Source organism: Chiloscyllium plagiosum, unplaced genomic scaffold, assembly GCF_037043375.1.
Source record: "Chiloscyllium plagiosum isolate Xiang-an unplaced genomic scaffold, Cpla_swu_hap1 HiC_scaffold_1, whole genome shotgun sequence".
Taxonomy (NCBI): domain Eukaryota; kingdom Metazoa; phylum Chordata; class Chondrichthyes; order Orectolobiformes; family Hemiscylliidae; genus Chiloscyllium; species Chiloscyllium plagiosum.
Genome location: NW_028270139.1, coordinates 178,660,809 through 178,680,413, shown reverse-complemented (window position 1 = coordinate 178,680,413; position 19,605 = coordinate 178,660,809). Strand labels below are relative to the sequence as shown.

The 19,605-nt window shown below is 46.3% G+C and overlaps 1 protein-coding gene across 1 annotated transcript; it reads right to left on the bottom strand.

Moving 5' to 3' along the window:
- Positions 1 to 18,262: 18,262 nt before the first annotated feature.
- LOC148152302 (uncharacterized) lies at positions 18,263 to 19,189 on the bottom strand. Its single transcript, XM_087986210.1, has one exon. The coding sequence runs from the start codon at positions 19,187 to 19,189 to the stop codon at positions 18,263 to 18,265; it is 927 nt and encodes a 308-aa protein (XP_087842336.1).
- Between the last annotated feature and the right edge of the window lie 416 nt (positions 19,190 to 19,605).

The window sequence follows — 19,605 nt, the reverse complement described above, 5'->3', positions numbered from 1 at the left end:
AGTGGCTTGAAGTGTGTATACTTCAATGCAAGAAGTATACGAAATAAGGTAGGTGAACTTGCAGCGTGGGTTGGTACCTGGGACTTCGATGTTGTGGCTATGGAGACATGGGTAGAACAGGGACAGGATTGGCTGTTGCAGGTTCCAGGGTTTAAATGTTTTAGTAGGGTCAGAGGTGGGGGTAAAAGAGGGGGAGGTGTGGCATTGCTTGTCAAAGATAGTATTACAGCGGTGGAAAGGACGATGGATGAAGACTCGCCATCTGAGGTAGTTTGGGCTGAGGTTAGGAATAGGAAAGGTGAGCTCACCCTGTTAGGAGTTTTTTACAGGCCTCCTAATAGTCCTAGAAACGTAGAAGAAAGGATTGCGAGGATGATTCAGGAGAAGAGTGAAAGTAATAGGGTTGTTGTTATGGGGGACTTTAACTTTCCTGATATTGATTTGGAAAGCGATAGCTCTTGTTCGTTAGATGGGTCGGTGTTTGTCCAATGTGTGCAGGACGGTTTCCTGACACAATATGTAGATAGGCCAACAAGAGGTGAGGCCATACTGGATTTGGTTCTGGGTAACGAACCAGGCCAGGTGTTAGAATTGGAGGTAGGTGAGCACTTTGGGGACAGTGACCGCAATTCGGTGACTTTTACTCTAGTGATGGAGAGGGATAAGTGTGCACTGCAGCGCAAGAGTTATAGCTGGGGGCAGGGAAATTATGATGCGGTGAGGCATGACTTAGGATGCGTGGCTTGGAAAAGTAAGCTTCAAGGCAAGGGCGCAATTGATATGTGGAGCTTGTTCAAGGAGCAACTATTGAGTGTCCTTGATAAGTATGTAACTGTCAGGCAGGGAGGAAAGGGTCGTGTGAGGGAGCCGTGTTTAATAAGGATTGGAATCCCTTGTTAAATGGAAGAGGGCAGCCTATGTAAAGATGAGGCGTGAAGGTTCAATTGGGGCGATTGAGAGTTATAAGGTAGCCAGGAAGGACCTGAAGAGAGAGCTAAGAGCAACAAGGAGGGGACAAGAAAGGTCCTTAGTTGGTAGGATTAGGGAAAACCCTAAGGCTTTCTATAGGTATGCCAGGAATAAAAGAATGACTAGGGTAGGGCTTTTGCCCGAAACGTCGATTTTGCCTGTCTTCGGATGCTGCCTGAATTGCTGTGCTCTTCCAGCACCACTGATCCAGAATAGGGTAGGAATAGGTCCAGTCAAGGATAGTAGTGGGAAGTTGCGTGTGGAGGCTGAAGAGATTGGGGAGACACTGAATGAATACTTTTCGTCAATATTCACTTAGGAACAGGACATTGTTGCCGATGTGAATATTGAGTCACAATTAAGTAGAATGAATGGCTTTGAGGTATGTAGGGAAGAGGTGATGGAAATTCTGGAAAGGGTGAAAATAGATAAGTCCCCTGGGCCTGATGGCATTTATCCTAGGATTCTCTGGGAAGCAAGGGAGGAGATTGCAGAGCCATTGGCCTTGATTTTTATGTCCTCGTTGTCTACAGGAGTAGTGCCAGAAGACTGGAGGCTAGCAAATGTGGTTCCCTTGTTCAAGAAGGGGAGTAGGGATAACCCTAGTAACTATAGGCCGGTGAGTCTCACTTCTGTTGTGGGCAAAGTCTTAGAGAGAATTGTAAGGGATAGGATTTATGAACATCTGGATAGGAATAATGTGATCAAGGATAGTCAGCATGGTTTTGTGAAGGGCAGGTCGTGCCTCACAAACCTTATTGAATTCTTTGAGAAGGTGACTAAGGAGGTGGATGAGGGGAAAGCGGTAGATGTGGTGTATATGGATTTTAGTAAGGCGTTTGATAAGGTTCCCCATGGTAGGCTACTTCAAAAAATACGGAGGTATGGCATTGAGGGTGAGTTGGAGGTTTGGATGAGGAATTGGCTGGCTGGAAGAAGACAGAGGGTAGTAGTTGATGGTAAAGGTTCATCTTGGAGTGCCGTTACTAGCGGTGTTCCGCAAGGATCTGTTTTGGGACCATTGCTGTTTGTCATTTTTATAAATGACCTGGAGGAGGGGCTAGAAGGTTGGGTGAGCAAGTTTGCGGATGATACAAAAGTTGGAGGAGTTGTTGACAGTGAGGAAGGATGTGGCAGGTTACAGCGGGATATAGATAAGCTGCAGAACTGGGCAGAAAGGTGGCAAATGGAGTTCAATGTAGCTAAGTGTGAGGTGATTCACTTTGGTAAGAGTAACAAAAAGATGGGGTACTGGGCTAATGGTCGGATACTTGGTAGTGTGGATGAGCAGAGAGATTTTGGTGTCCATGTACACAGATCTTTGAAAGTTGCCACCCAGGTAAATAGTGTGGTGAAGAAGGCATATGGCGTACTGGTTTTTATTGGTAGAGGAATTGAGTTCCGGAGTCCTGAGGTCATGTTGCAGTTGTATAAGACTCTGGTGCGGCCGCATCTGGAGTATTGTGTGCAGTTTTGGTCGCCATACTATAGGAAGGATGTGGATGCATTGGAACGGGTGCAGAGGAGGTTTACCAGGATGTTGCCTGGTATGGTAGAAAGATCGTATGAGGAAAGGCTGAGGCACTTGGGGCTGTTTTCATTGGAGAAAAGAAGGTTTTGGGGTGACTTGATAGAGGTGTACAAGATGATTAGGGGTTAGATAGGGTTGACCGTGAGAACCTTTTTCCACGTATGGAGTCAGCGAGGGGGCATAGCTTTAAATTAAGGGGGGGGTAGGTATAGGACAGATGTTAGGGGTAGGTTCTTTACTCAGCGAGTCGTGAGTTCATGGAATGCCCTGCCAGTAGCAGTGGTGGACTCTCCCTCTTTATGGGCATTTAAGCGGGCACGTCCCGTGGCTCAACATTTCAACTCCCCCTCCCACTCTGCCGAGGATATGGAGGTGCTGGGCCTCCTCCACCGCCGCTCCCTCACCACCAGACGCATGGAGGAAGAACGCCTCATCTTTCGCCTCGGAACACTTCAACCCCAGGGCATCAATGTGGACTTCAACAGCTTCCTCATTTCCCCTTCCCCCACCTCATCCTAGTTTCAAACCTCCAGCTCAACACTGTCCCCTTGTCTTGTCCGGACTTGTCCGACCTGCCTAGCTCCTTTTCCACCTATCCACTCCACCCTCTCCTCCCTGACCTATCACATTCATCCCCTCCCCCACTCACCTATTGTACTCTATGCTACTCTCTCCCCACCCCCACCTCCCCTAGCTTATCTCTCCACGCTTCAGGCTCTCTGCCTTTATTCCTGATGAAGGGCTTTTGCCCGAAACGTCGATTTTGCTGAAGCTCCTCGGATGCTGCCTGAACTGCTGTGCTCTTCCAGCACCATTGATCCAGAATATGGAGGATAGTGGGCTAGTGTAGGTTAGGTGGGCTTGGATCGGCGCAACATCGAGGGACAAAGGGCCTGTACTGCGCTGTATTCTTCTGTGTTCTATGTTCTATATAAAGCTAAGCTTACAATGGCAGGGAACCGCAGACCCGTGGCATGTGACTCTTGCTTGATGTGGGAGCTCAGGGACGTGTCTGTCATTTCTGACTCTTACACTTGCAAGAAGTGTGTCCAGCTGCAGCTCTTGTTTCCCTGTATCCCTTAATTCCTTGTGAGATTAAGAATTTATCAATCTCTGCCTTGAAGACATTTAACGTCCCGGCCTCCACTGCGCTCTGTGGCAATGAATTCCACAGGCCCACCACTCTCTGGCTGAAGAAATGTCTCCTTGTTTCTGTTCTAAATTGACCCTCTCTAATTTTAAGGCTGTGCCCGTGGGTCCTAGCATCCCCGCCTAACGGAAATAATTTCCCAGTGTCCATGCATTATCTTGTAAGTTTCCATGAGATCTCCTCTCAACCTTCTAAACTCTAATGAATACAATCCCAGGATCCCCAGCCATTCATCATATGTTAGGCTCACCATTCCAGGGATCATCCGTGTGAATCTCCGCTGGACATGCTCCAGTGTCAGTATGTCCTTCCTGAGGTGAGGGGCCCAAAACTGGACACAGTATTCTAAATGGGGCCTAACCAGAGCTTTATAAAATCTCAGTAGCACATCATTGCTTTAACATTCCAATCCTCTTGAAATAAATGATAACATTACATTTGCTTTCTTAATCTTATGTTGTTTTCTTAATTTTATGTTATCATCTCTAGTGTCTACGGTGCTGCCTAACTTTGTGTCATCAGCAAATCTGCATATATCAGTCTTTGTGGCGTTATCCCAGTCATTCATAAATAGCATGGATAATTAAGGCCCTACCACAGATCTTTGTGGTCACCACTGGTTTCATCCTGCCAATTTGAGCACCAGCCCATTATCCCAAATTTCTGTTGTCTGCCACCGAACCAATTTCCCAGCCATGTCAATAATTTGCCCTCCATTCTGTGGGCTGTTAGTAAACAGTCTCCTGTGTGGGATTTTATCAAAAGCCCTCAGAATCCATGCTGGTTCTCCCTGATTAACTGAAAAGTTTCAAGAGGATTAGCTGACCTTTCCTTGGTGATAAACTGCAACAATTTCCCCAGTACAGACGACTGATGAACTTGTCTATAATTCCTCAGATTTCCTCCTTCACCTTTCTCAAAAAGTAATCCAAGCTAATTAAGAAGCTGAACTAAAATGTTTGCATGCCTTCAGTATAAATTTACTGGCAGGTTGGCCTTAAATACCCACTGTCACACCTTAAAAATGGGGTGTACACAACTCCATGGAGGCTACCACTGAGAAAGAATGGCCAATGTCTGATGATACTGCAGAGAAGAAATGTTCTGGTTCAATCAGAAAGCCATGTTGTGTGAAGGAAATTCAAGAGATGGAAAGTCCCCTCATTTGAACCTCACATTGTCAGGAGAAGAATCCAATCAAGTCGTCAGCCTTGAATGTTCCTCATCTTCCAAGTCTGAACAGAAAGCTGTAGTGGAAACCCCCAGACCAGCTGGATTTGTGAAGTCAGGGAGTTTGGGGCTGTGATAAGTGTAACTTTATTCATTAATGTGCAACATTCATCCTGGAAAAATGCTTGGAATGAGTTGTTGTATCAGGGTATCAGGTTCTGAATGAGTTGATACTGAAGAATGTCTTCAAAACAACCCAATACGATGATATCATGGGGGCTTATTGGCAGGACAGCTTAAGATCCTGAGGATTTATTATCTCTATAAACAAGCAACTGCCTCTCACATCTCCTTTAAACTTGCCCCCTTTACCTGAAACCTATATCCCCCAGTAATTGATATCTCTAGAATGTAGGTTTGCTCACTGAGCTGTAGGTTTGATATCCAGACGTTTCATTACCTGGCTCGGTAACATCATCAGTGGCGACCTCCAAGTGAAGCGAAGCTGTTGTCTCCTGTTTTCTATTTCTATCTTTCTCCTGGATGGGGTTCCTGGGGTTTGTGGTGATGTCATTTCCTGTTCGTTTTCTGAGGGGTTGATAGATGGTATCTAGATCTATGTGTTTGTTTATGGCGTTGTGGTTGGAGTGCCAGGCCTCTAGGAATTCTCTGGCATGTCTTTGCTTAGCCTGTCCCAGGATAGATGTGTTGTCCCGGTTGAAATGGTGGCTTTTTTTATCCGTGTGTAGGGCTACGAGGGAGAGAGGGTCGTGTCTTTTTGTGGCTCGCTGGTGTTCGTGTATCCTGGTGGCTAACTTTCTTGCTGTTTGTCCTACGTAGTGTTTGTGGCAGTCCTTGCATAGAATTTTGTAGATGACGTTGGTTCTGTCCATGGGTTGTACTGGTCTTTTAAGTTTGATGGTTTTTGTTTGAGAGTGTTGGTGGGTTTGTGTGCTACTAGGATTCCGAGGGGTCTTAGTAGTCTGGCTGACATTTCTGAAACTTCTTTGATGTATGGTAAGGTGGTTAGGGTTTCTGGCTGTGTTTGGTCTGCTTGTCGTGGTTTGTTCTTGAGGAATCTGCGGATTGTGTTTTTTGAGTATCCGTTCTTCTTGAATACGTCGTATAGGTGGTTCTCCTCTGTTTTCCAATGTTCGCCTGTGCTGCAGTGTGTGGTGGCTCGTTGGAATAGTGTTCTGATACATTTTCGTTTGTGTGTGTTGGGATGGTTGCTGGTGTAGTTAAGTATTTGGTCAGTGTTTGTCGGTTTTCTGTATACGCAGGTTTGTAGTTCTCCGTTGTCCGTTCTTTCGACTGTGACATCCAGGGTCCGCTATGTAGATGACACCTTTGTCATCACAAAACAAACAAGATAGAAGAGACATTTAACATCATCAACAACACCCTCACAGGCATAATGTTCACCAAGGAGAAAGAAACTGACAACAAACTCGCATTCCTGGACGTCACAGTCGAAATCTACACCAAACTGGCTCTGTACTCTCTCTAAAGCCTCCATGTCTTTTTGGTCATGTGACATGGGGCTGGGCAGGGAACAAGTTCTCCTGGATCTCATAATGAGTAATAAGGCAGGTTTAATCAATCACCTGAGAGTAAAAGATTGGATTTCAGAGCAGCAGGAGGCAATTCAGCTCTTTGAGTACGGTCCGCTATTTAACATGATCAGAGCTGATCTCATCCTGGTCTAAATTCCACTCTCCCGCCAGCTCCACATAGCCCAGTATCCTATTTCTCATCAGAAACATATCCCCTCGGAAGTAGGGATCATAGCATGATCAATTTTTAATACTCAGTTTGCCAATGAGGAACTTGGCTCAAAAACAACTGTGCTTTCCTTAAATAAAAGGAATTACAATCAATGAATATGGAGTTAGCTAAAGTGAGCTGGTCAGCTAGATTAGCAACAATGACAGGAAGGCAGCAGGGGCAGATATTAAAGGAGGTCATTCATGACTCTCAGGAAAAAAGACATCCCATTGAGGAGAAACAATCCGAAGGGATGGGCCTGAACAACTGGGATAAATTCAGAATGAAGAAAAAAGGATTTAAAAAGCAATAAAAGCAGAGAAACAAATTGCAAAGGCAAATTAGTGAGAAACATAAAAACAGACAACAAGACATGTATAAAAAGGAGAGTGATCACAGTGAACACAGGTCCCTCAGAAAATAAACCTGGGGTGATAGTTTCTAGTGAACAAGGAAATGGCAGTGGATTTAAACAGATATTCTGCATCTGCCTTTCTGGTGGAAGATACTTTAAACATCGCATTAATGCAAAAAATCAAAGGGGAGGAATTAAATACCTTCACCATCACTGAAGAAGTTGTATTAGATACACTAAAGGGTGGTACGATGGCACAGTGGTTAGCACTGCTGCCTCACAGTGACAGGGTCCCAGTTCGATTCCAGCCTCGGGCGACTGTCTGTGTGGAGTTTGCACATTCTCCCCGTGTCTGCGTGCAGGTCAGGTGAATTGACCATGCTAAATTGCCCATTGTATCAATGTGTATGTTAGCTTCGTTAATCAGGGAAAATGTAGAGTAATAGGGGAGGGGAATGGATCTGGGTGGGCTACTCTTCGAAGAGTCAGTGTGGACTTGGGAAGCCAAATGGCCTGTTTCCACACTGTAAGGATTCTAAGAGGATGAAAGAGGGCTAAAGGCAGATAAGTCCCTGGTCCTGATGACTTGCATCCTAGTATCCTAAAAGAAGGAGCTACAGAAATAGTGGATACGTTGATTGTAATTTTCCAAAAACCCTTGGATTCTGGAGAAGTATTAGTGCGCCAATGTGACAGCTCAATTCAGAAAGGGAGGGAGAGAGGTAAAAAGCAGGTAACTACAGGCCAATTAGCCGAGCATGCTTGATCAGATTATAATTTTGTAAATATTCTGCAAATACTTTAATAATTGATGCAGTACATGTCCACATGAATCAACATGGCTTTATGGAAAGGAAATTGTATCTGACTAACGTCTTTGCATTTATTAAGGATGTATCAACCAGAGTCATAAATTCATGCAGCTTGGAAACAAACCCTTTGCCCAACTCAAACTTGCTGACTATGTTTCCCAAACTGAACTAGTCCCAATTTGCCTGTGTTTGGCCCATATTCCTCGAAATCATTCCTATCCATGTACCTGTTCAATTATCTATTAAATGTTGTAATTGTACTCACCTCTATCACTTCCTCTGGCACCCTCTGTGTGAAAATGTTGCCCCTCAGGTCCCTTTTAAGTCCTTCCCCTCTCACCTTAAACCTATGCCCCTTGTTTTGGACTACCCTACCCTGGAGACCTTGGCTATTCAACATTTCGATGCCCCTCGAGATTTTATAAACCTCTATGAGGGCATTCCTGATAACTCCAGCTTGATAACATCCTTCCTATAGCAGGAAGAGCAGAATTATACAGAGTACTCCAAACATGGCCTCCCCAATATTCTTTGCAGCACCTCCATCATGTCCCAACTCCTGTACTCAGTGCTCTGACCGATGAGAGCAAGCATGACAAATGCCTTTTTCACTAATCTGTCCACCTGTGATGCCATTTTCAAGGTGCTCTGGACCTGCACCCTCCTTTCTCCCACAATTTTGGCAGCCTTTCTTAAATACATTAGCCACCCTCCCGATTTCCAGCACCTCATCTCTGCTCGGGGGGCCCCCCACAATTTCTTCTCTCTCACTTACCAAAATATCATGCGATACACCTGATCACGTCTCAAGGATTTATCCACTTTTATGTATTTTAAGACTTCCAGCATCTCCACTTCAGTTATGTGGACTCTTTTCAAGACTTCACTATTCATTTCCTTGAGTTCCCCACCTTCCGTGTCTTCCTCTCCAGTACATAATGATGAGGAATATTTGTTTAGGATCTCACCAATCTCCTGTGGCTCCAAACACAGATGGCCTTGTTGATCTTCAAAGCTCCCTATTCTCTCCCTAGTTACTCTTTTACCATTAATCTCTTTGGATTCTCTTCACTGAGTCAGTATGGGTGGAAGTCTGAAACAGGAAAGGAATAGTCACTATATTGGGAGTTTTCTGTAGACAAAAGTTTCCCTTGAAAAACATTGAACATAGAACATTACAGCGCAGTACAGGCCCTTCGGCCCTCGATGTTGCGCCAACCTGTCATACCAATCTGAAGCCCATCTAACCTACACTATTCCATGTACGTACATATGCTTGTCCAATGACGACTTAAATGCACTTAAAGTTGGCGAATCTACTACGTTTGCAGGCAAAGCATTCCGTCCCGTTACTACTCTCTGAGTAAAGAAACTACCTCTCAACAGTATACCATTTTCAATACTGTTGAGGGGGACGACTTACCCAGGGTATGCAGTGGGGCCCAGGTCTCTGGCACAGAGCCTGTCCCTGTTGCACAGAAGGGGAGGAGGGAAAGGAGGAGAGTGTTAGTCACTGGGGACTCCATAGTTAGAGGCTCAGATAGAAGGTTTGTTGGGAACAAACGAGAGTCATGGTTGGTGTGTTGCCTCCCAGGTGCCAGGGTCCGTGATGTCTCAGATCGTGTCTTTGGGATCCTGAAGAGGGAGGGTGACCAGCCTCAAGTCGTTGTCCATGTAGGTACCAACGACATCGGTAGACAGAGGGATAGGGATGTAAGGCAGGATTTCTGGGAGTTAGGGTGGAAGCTGAGAGCTAGAACAAACAGAGTTGTTATCTCTGGATTGTTACCCGTGCCATGTGATAGCGAGGCAAGGAATTGTTGCTTGCTAGATGATTATAAATCTTATCTCTTATAATCCTTTCCAAAACCTTTCCTATAACAGAAGTAAGGCTCACTGGTCTATAATTACCTGGGTCATCTCTGCTGCCCTACTTGAACAAAGGCACAACATTTGCAATCCTCCAGTCCCCTGGTACTAAACCTGTAGACAATGACAACTCAAATATCAAAGCCAAAGGCTCTGCTGTCTCCTCCCTAGCTTCCCAGAGTATCCTCGGATAAATCCAATCCGGCCCAGGGAACTTGTCTACTTTCACTCCTTCTAGAATTGATAACACCTCTGCGTAACTAACCTCGATCCTTTCTAGTCTAATATCTTGTACCTCATTCTTCTCCTCTCCTTTTCCTGAGTGAACACCGATGAGAAATGTTCATTTAGCACCTCTCCGATCTCTACAGGGTCCACACACAATGTCCCACTCCTGTCTTTGACTGGCCCTATTCCTACTCCAGTCATCCTTTATCCCTCACATACCTATAGAAAGCTTTAGGGTTCTCCTTTATTCTATTTGCTAAAGGCTGATCGTGTCCTCTCTTTGCTTTTCTTAACTCTCTCTTTAAATCCTTCCTCACTGATCTGTCACTTTCCATCGCCTCATCTGAACCATCTTGTCTCATCAACACACAAGCCTCCTTCTTCTGCTTTTAACAAGAGATGCAATTTCTGTAGTAACCCACGGTTCCCTTACCTTATAAATAAATACTCACCCTTTAATCACCAACGGTCATTTGAGTGGGAGCAGCGGAAGTGAGGTTGGAGCGCATAGCTGGGCGGGAAGGTAAATGATTAGTATTTGAGTGGGTGTGTTCTAGACCCCAGGTCCTACTTCCGTAGGGCCTCCCTCCCACCCTCCTCCTCTAACCTAACTTTAAAGTCCACAGGTAAGTGACTCAGTGTTATTGACTCAGTGTTCTTGTTTTTGGAGAAAGTGTACAGTCATGGCAGCGCAGGCGGTGAAATGTTCCTCCTGCAGGATGTTTGAGGTAGGGGTGACCACCGATACTCCTGCCGACTTCGTCTGCAGGAAATGCAGTCAGATCCTGCTCCTCACAGAACGAGTTAGGGAACTGGAACTGGAGTTGGATGAACTGAGGATTATTCGAGAGGCTGAGAGGGTGATTGATAGAAGCTACAGGGACATAGTTACGCCGGAGAACAGAGGTAGCTGGGTAACAGTTAGAGGTGGGAAGGGGAAGAAGCAGGCAGTGCAGGGTTCCCCTGTGGTCGTTCCCCTAAAAAATAAATATACAGCTTTGGAAACTGTTGGGGGGGACAGCGTTGCAGGTGTAAGCTGCAGTGAAGGGGTCTGTGGCTCTGAGACTCAGAAGGGAAAGGGGGAGAGGAGGAGAGCGCTAGTTATAGGGGACTCTCTAGTTAGAGGGACGGACAGGCGGTTCTGTGGACATGGGCGAGACTCACGGATGGTTTGTTGCCTCCCGGGTGCTAGGGTCCGAGACGTCTCAGACCGTGTCTTCAGAATCCTTAAGGGGGAGGGTGTGCAGCCAGAAGTCGTGGTGCACATTGGCACCAACGACATAGGTAGGAAGAGGGATGGGGAGGTCATTCAAGAGCTCAAGGAGTTAGGCTGGAAGCTAAGAGCTAGGACAGACAGAGTCGTCATCTCTGGGTTGTTGCCGGTGCCACGTGACAGTGAGGCAAAGAATAGGGAGAGAGTGCAGTTGAACACGTGGCTGCAAGGCTGGTGTAGGAGGGAGGGCTTCAGATATTTGGACAATTGGACTGCATTCTGGGGAAGGTGGGACCTGTACAAACAGGACGGGTTGCACCTGAACCAGAAGGGCACCAATATCCTGGGGGGTAGGTTTGCTAGCACTCTTCGGGGGGGTTTAAACTAATTTGGCAGGGGGATGGGATCCGGACTTGTAGTCCAGCAGGTAGGTTAGCTGTTTGTCAGGATGCCCAAGACTGTAGGGAGGCTGTGGAGAAGGTAGCACTGACAGGGACTACTTGCGGACACAGAGATGGGCTCAAGTGCGTATACTTCAACGCAAGGAGTATCAGAAATAAGGTGGGTGAACTTAAGGCGTGGATCGGTACCTGGGACTACGATGTTGTGGCCATCACGGAAACGTGGATAGATGTGGGACAGGAATGGCTGTTGGAGGTTCCTGGTTACAGGTGTTTCAGTAAGATTAGGGAGGGTGGTAAAAAAGGAGGGGGGGTGGCATTGCTAATTAGAAATGGTATAACGGCTGCAGAAAGGAAGTTTGAGGGAGATCTGCCTCTGGAGGTAGTATGGGCTGAAGTCAGAAATAGGAAAGGTGCAGTCACCTTGTTGGGTGTTTACTATAGGCCCCCCAATAGCAGCAGAGATGTGGAGAAACAGATTGGGAAACAGATTTTGGAAAGGTGCAGAAGCCACAGGGTCGTAGTCATGGGCGACTTCAACTTCCCAAATATTGATTGGAAGCTCTTTAGATCAAGTAGATTGGATGGGGCGGTGTTTGTGCAGTGTGTCCAGGAAGCTTTTCTAACTCAGTATGTAGATTGTCCAACCAGAGGGGAGGCCATATTGGATTTGGTACTCGGTAATGAACCGGGACAAGTGGTGGGCTTGTTAGTGGGTGAACATTTTGGTGATGGTGACCACAATTCTGTGACTTTCACCTTGGTTATGGAGAGAGATAGGTGCGCACAACAAGGTAGATTTTATAATTGGGGGAAGGGAAATTACGATGCTGTAAGGCAGGATTTGAGGAGCATACGTTGGGAGCATAGGCTGTCAGGGAAGGATGTGGTGGAAATGTGGAACTTTTTCAAAGAGCAGATACGACGTGTCCATGATATGTATGTACCTATCAGGCAGGAAAGAAATGGTCGTGTGAGGGAGCCTTGGTTGACGAGAGAGGTTGAATGTCTGGTAAAGAGGAAGAAGGAGGCTTACATAAGGTTGAGGAAACAGGATTCAGACAGAGCAGTGGAGGGATACAGGATAGCCAGAAGGGACCTGAAGAAAGGGATTAGGAGAGCTAAGAGAGGGCATGAAAAATCGTTGGCGGATAGGATCAAGGATAACCCCAAGGCATTTTATGCGTATGTGAGAAACCTGAGAATGACGAGAACGAGGGTAGGTCCGATCAAGGACAGTAGTGGGAGACTGTGTATTGAGTCGGAAGAGATAGGAGAGGTCTTGAACAAGTACTTCTCTTCAGTATTTACGAACGAGAGGGACCGTATTGTAGAAGAGGAGAGTGTGAAATGGACTGGTAAGCTAGAAGAGATACCTGTTAGGAAGGAAGATGTGTTGGACATTTTGAACAACTTGAGGATAGACAAGTCCCCCGGGCCTGACGGGATATATCCTAGGATTATGTGGGAAGCAAGAGATGAAATTGCAGTACCGTTGGCAATGATCTTCTCGTCTTCACTGGCAACGGGGGTGGTACCAGGGGACTGGAGAGTAGCGAATGTTGTGCCCCTGTTCAAAAAAGGGAATAGGGATAACCCCGGGAATTACAGGCCTGTTAGTCTTACTTCTGTGGTAGGCAAAGTAATGGAAAGGGTACTGAGGGATAGGATTTATGAGTATCTGGAAAGACACTGCTTGATTAGGGACAGCCAGCACGGATTTGTGAAGGGTAGGTCTTGCCTTACAAGTCTTATTGAATTCTTCGAGGAGGTGACCAAGCATGTGGATGAGGGAAGAGCAGTGGATGTAGTGTACATGGATTTTAGTAAGGCATTTGATAAGGTTCCCCATGGTAGGCTTATGCGGAAAGTCAGGAGGCATGGGATAGAGGGAAATTTGGCCAATTGGATAGAAAACTGGCTAACCGGTCGAAGGCAGAGAGTGGTGGTAGATGGTAAATATTCAGCCTGGAGCCCAGTTACAAGTGGAGTTCCGCAGGGATCAGTTCTGGGTCCTCTGCTGTTTGTAATTTTTATTAATGACTTAGATGAGGGAGTCGAAGGGTGGGTCAGTAAATTTGCAGATGATACGAAGATAGGTGGAGTTGTGGACAGTGAGGAGGGCTGTTGTCGGCTGCAGAGGGACTTAGATATGATGCAGAGCTGGGCTGAGGAGTGGCAGATGGAGTTCAACCCTGCCAAGTGTGAGGTTGTCCATTTTGGAAGAACAAATAAGAATGCGGAATACAGGGTTAATGGTAGGGTTCTTAGTCAGGTGGAGGAACAGAGGGATCTTGGGGTCTATGTACATAGATCTTTGAAGGTTGCCACTCAGGTGGATAGAGTTTGTAAGAAGGCCTATGGAGTATTATCGTTCATTAGCAGAGGGATTGAATTCAAGAGTCGTGAAGTGATGTTGCAGCTGTACAGGACTTTGGTTAGGCCACAGTTGGAGTACTGTGTGCAGTTCTGGTCGCCTCACTTTAGGAAAGATGTGGAAGCTTTGGAGAGGGTGCAGAGAAGATTTACCAGGATGTTGCCTGGAATGGAGAGGAAGTCGTACGAGGATAGGTTGAGAGTTCTCGGCCTTTTCTCGTTGGAACGGCGAAGGATGAGGGGTGACTTGATAGAGGTTTATAAGATGATCAGAGGAATAGATAGAGTAGACAGTCAGAAACTTTTTCCCCGGGTACAACAGAGTGTTACAAGGGGACATAAATTTAAGGTGAAGGGTGGAAGGTATAGGGGAGATGTCAGGGGTGGGTTCTTTACCCAGAGAGTGGTGGGGGCATGGAATGCGCTGCCCGTGGGAGTGGTAGAGTCGGAATCATTGGCGACCTTTAAGCGGCATTTGGATAGGTACATGGATGGGTACTTAATCTAGGTTAGAAGTTCGGCACAACATCGTGGGCCGAAGGGCCTGTTCTGTGCTGTATTTTTCTATGTTCTATGTTCTATGTTCTTATCACTTCCTCCCTGCCTAACAGTGACATACCTATCAAGGACATGCAATATCTGTTCCTTAAGGGTGATTTAGTAGTTTGGATTAGAAACTGGCTTTCTGGAAGGAGGCAGCGAGTGGTGGTTGATGGAAAATATTCAGTCTGGAGTCCGGTTACTAGTGGTGTGCCACAAGGGTCTGTTTTGGGACCACTGCTGTTTGTCATTTTTATAAATTGCCAGCGGGTGGCACAAGAACTACCAGTAGGGGGTCATTTAGGGGTAAGAAAAACTCAAGTTGAAGTACAAAGATATTTTTACTGGCCTAGACTGCATAAAGGTGTAGTTGAATTTTGCCAGACATGTTGTACATGTCAGGTAATTGGAAAAACCATGGCCAGTAATAAAACCTGCACCTTTAATACCTACTCCTGCATTTGAGGAACCTTTTACAAGAGTCTCAATTGATTGCAAAGGACCCCTATTTAAAATAAAAAGTGAGAATCAGTATTTGTTAACAATGATGGAATTATCCACTAGATTTCCAGAGGCTGTCCCATTACACAATATTATATCTAAAAGGATAGAATATAGAACATTACAGTGCAGTACAAGCCCTTCAGCCCTCGATGTTTCACTGACCTGTCATACCAATCTGAAGCCCATCTAACCTACACTATTCCATGTACGTCCATATGCTTGTCCAATGACAACATGAATGCACTTAAAGTCAGCGAATCTACTACCGTTTCAGGCAAAGCATTCCATACCCTTACTACTCTCTGAGTAAAGAATCTACCTCAGACATCTGTCTTATATCTATCACCCCTCAATTTAAAGCTATGCCCCCTCGTGCTCGCCGTCACCATACTTGGAAAAAGGCTCTCCCTGTCCACCCTATCTAACCCTCTTATCTTATATGTCTCTATTAAGTCACCTCTCAACCTTCTTCTCTCCAACGAAAACAGCCTCAAGTCCCTCAGCCTTTCCTCGTAAGACCTTCCCTCCATACCAGGCAACATCCTAGTAAATCTCCTCTGCACCCTTTCCAAAGCTTCCCACATCCTTCTTATAATGAGGTGACCAGAACTGTCCACAATACTCCAAGTGCAGCCACACCAGAGTTTTGTACAGCTGTAGCATAACTCATGGTTCCGGAAATTGATCCCTCTATTAATAAAAGCTAAAACACTGTATGCCTTCTTAACAACCCTGTTGACCTGGGTGGCAACTTTCAAGGATTTGTGTACCTAGACACCGAGATCTCTCTGCTCATCTACACTACCAAGGATCTTACCATTCGCCCAGTACTTTGCATTCAGGTTACTCCGACCAAAGTGAATCACCTCACACTTGTCCGCATTAAACTCCATTTGCCACCTCTCAGCCCAGCTCTGCAGCTTATCTATGTCTCTCTGTAACCTACAACATCCTTCATCACTATCCACAACTCCACCGACCTTGGTGTCATCTGCAAATTTACTAACCCACCCTTCTCCGCCTTTATTCAGGTCATTTAGATTAGATTCCATACAGTGTGGAAACAGGCCCTTCGGCCCAACAAGTCCACACCGACCCGCCGAAGCACACCCACCCAGACCCATTCCCCACATTTACCCCTTCACCTAACACTACGGGCAATTTAGCAAGGCCAATTCACCTAACCTGCACATTTTTGGACTGTGGGAAGAAACCGGAGCACCTGGAGGAAACCCACGCAGACACAGGGAGAATGTGCAAACTCCACACAGTCAGTCGCCTGAGTCGGAAATTGAGGCAGCAGTGCTAACCACTGTGCCACTGTGCCGCCCACACTATAAAAATGACGAACAGCAGTGGACCCAACGCCGACCCTTGCGGTACACCACTGGTAACTGGACTCCAGGATGAACATTTCCCATCAACCACCACCCTCTGTCTTCTTTCAGCAAGCCAATTACTGATCCAAACTGATATATCTCCCACAATCCCATTCCTCCGCATTTTGTACAATAGCCTACTGTGGGGAACCTTATCGAACGCCTTGCTGAAATCCATATACACCACATCAACCGGTTTACTCTCATCTACCTGTTTGGTCACCTTCTCAAAGAACTCAATAAGGTTTGTGAGGCACAGCCTACCCTTCACAAAGCCGTGCTGACTATCTCTAATCAAGTTATTCTTTTCGAGATGATTATAAATCCAATCTCTTATAACCTTTTCCACCACTTTACCAACAACTGAAGTAAGGCTCACTGGTCTTTAATTACCAGGGTTGTCTCTACTCCCCTTCTTGAACGGGGGAACCACATTTGCTATCCTCCAGTCTTCTGGCACTATTCCTGTAGACAATGACGATTTAAAGATCAATGTCAAAGGCTCAGCAATCTGCTCCCTGGCTTCCCAGAGGATCCTCGGATAGATCCCATCCAGCCCAGGTTATTTATCTATTTTCACACTCTGCAGGATTTCTAATACCTCTTCCTTGTGAACCTCAATCACACCTAGTCTGGTAGCCTGTATCTCAGTATTCCCCTCGACAACATTGTCGTTTTCTCGAGTGAATACTGTCGAAAAATATTAATTTAGTCCTCTAACTCCACACACAACTTCCCACTACTATCCTTGATTGGCCCTAATCTTACTCTTGTCATTCTTTTATTCCTCAAATACCTATAGAAAGCCTTAGGGTTTACCCTGATCCTATCCACCAACAACTTCTCATGTCTCCTCCTGGCTCTTCTGAGCTCTCTCTTTAGGTCTTTCCTGGCTACCTTGTAACTCTCAAGTGCCCTAACTGAGCCTTCACATCTCATCCTAATATAAGCCTTCTTCTTCCTCTTGACCAGAGATTCCACTTCCTTCGTAAACCACGGCTCCTGCGCTCTACAGCTTCCTCCCTGCCTGACAGGTACATACTTATCCAGGACACACAGGAGCTTTTCTTTGAATAAGCTCCACATTTCTAATGTGCCCATCCCCTGCAGTTTCCTTCCCCATCCTATGCTTCCTAAATCTTTCCTCATTGCATCATAATTGCCTTTCCCCCAGCTGTCACTCTTGCCCAGTGGTATACACCTATCCCTTTCTATCACTAAAGTAAACATAACAGAATTGTGATCGCTATCACCAAAGTGCTCACCTATTTCCAAGTCTAACACCTGGCCGTGCTCATTACCCAGTACCAAATTTAATGTGGCTTCACCCCTTGTTGGCCTGTCTACATACTGTGTCAGGAAGTCCTCCCGCACACACTGGACAAAACCTGACCCATCTCTAGTACTCGTACTATAGTGTTCTCAGTCAATTTTTGGAAAGTTGAAGCCCCCATGACAACTACCCTGTCTCTCTCACTCCTATCCAGAATCATCTTTGCTATCCTTTCCTCTACACCTCTGGAACTGTTCGGAGGCCGATAGAAAACTCCCAACAGGGTGACCTCTCCTTTCCTGTTTCTAACCTCAGCCCATACTACCTCAATAGATGAGTCCCCTAACATCCTATCTGCCACTGTAATACTGTCCTTGACCAACAATGCCACCCCCCCCCTCTTTTACCATCTTCTCTGTTCTTACTGATACATCTAAATCCTGGAACCTGCAACAACCATTCCTGTCCCTGCTCTATCCATGTCTCCGAAATGGCCACAACATCGAAGTCCCAGGTACCAACCCATGCTGAAGGTCACCCACCTTATTCCGGACGCTCCTGGCATTGAAGTAGATACACTTCAAACCAACTTCTTGCTTGCTGGTGCCATCTTGCATCCCTGAAACTTGATTTCGGACCTCCCTACTCTCAACCTTTTCTATACTCAAACTACAATTTTGGTTCCCATCCCCCTGCTAGATTAGTTTAAACCCATCCCAATAGCCTTAGCAAATCTCCCCCCCCAGGATGTTGGTACCCCTCTGGTTCAGATGAAGACCATCCTGCTTGTAGAGGTCCCACCTACCCCAGAAAGAGCCCCAATTATCCAAGAATCCAAAACCCTCCCTCCTGCACCATCCCCGTAGCCACGTGTTCAACTCCTCTCTCTCTCTATTCCTCGCCTCACTAACACGTGGCACGGGCAACAAACCAGAGACAACAACTCTGTTAGTCCTAACTCTAAGTTTCCATCCTACCTCCCTGAATTTTTGCCTTAAATCCCCATCTCTCTTCTTACCTATGTCGTTGGTGCCTATGTGGACCATGACTTGGGGCTGCCCCCCCCCCCTCCTCCTCCCCCTCCCTCTTAAGTATCCCAAAACACGATCAGAGACAGCACAAACCCTGGCTCCTGGGAGGCAACACATCCACCGTGAGTGTCTCTCATCCCCACAGAACCTCCTATCTGTCCCCCTAACTATGGAGTCCCCAATGACTACTGCTCTGCTCCTCTTCCCCCTTCCCTTCTGCGCAGCAGGGACAGACTCTGTGCTGGAGCCCTGTGCCCCACTGCTTTCCCCTGGTAAATCGTCCCCCCCAACAGTATCCAAAACGGTGTACTTATTGTTGAGGGGAATGGCCACAGGGGATCCCTGCACTGCCTGCCGGTTCCCTTTCCGTCCCCTGACTGTAACCCATCTGCCTTTTTCTTGTACCTGAGGAGTGACTACCTCCCTGTAACTCCTCTCAATAACACCCTCTGCCTCCCGAATGATCTGAAGTTCATCCAGCTCTAGCTCCAGTTCCCTAATGTGGTTTTCGAGGAGCTGGTGTTGGGTGCACTTCCCACAGATGTAGTCTGCAGGGACACGAGTGGTGACCCTTACCTCCCACATTCTGCAGGAGGAACATTCAACTGCCCTCACCGCCATTCCTACTATTCTAAATTCCCAAAAAGACTGTTGAAAATATAAGGAATAAAAAATAAACTCGTTACCTTACCAACCTGGCGCACAGATCCTTTTTTTTGGTTAGAGGAGGAAGATGGGTGGGAGACACTACCCGAGGAGTGTTTCGGATAACGCCACCACACAAATAGATGACTTCCCAGAAGTCCTTCACTCCTCCCTCACACCTCTCGGCAAAATGGAGGCCCGACTCGCGAGGTAAGTCCCTTTTAATGCAGGTAAAATCCTTCCTGGCAGCCCTCGCTTCACCACTCCTTCTCTCCTCGCCACTCTAGCAAAAAATAATGAAAGAATTATTCAAATTCCTCACTAGATATGGACTACCCACAGAGATATAATCAGTTTAAGGGTCAAACTTCACTTCAAAATTATTCAAGGAA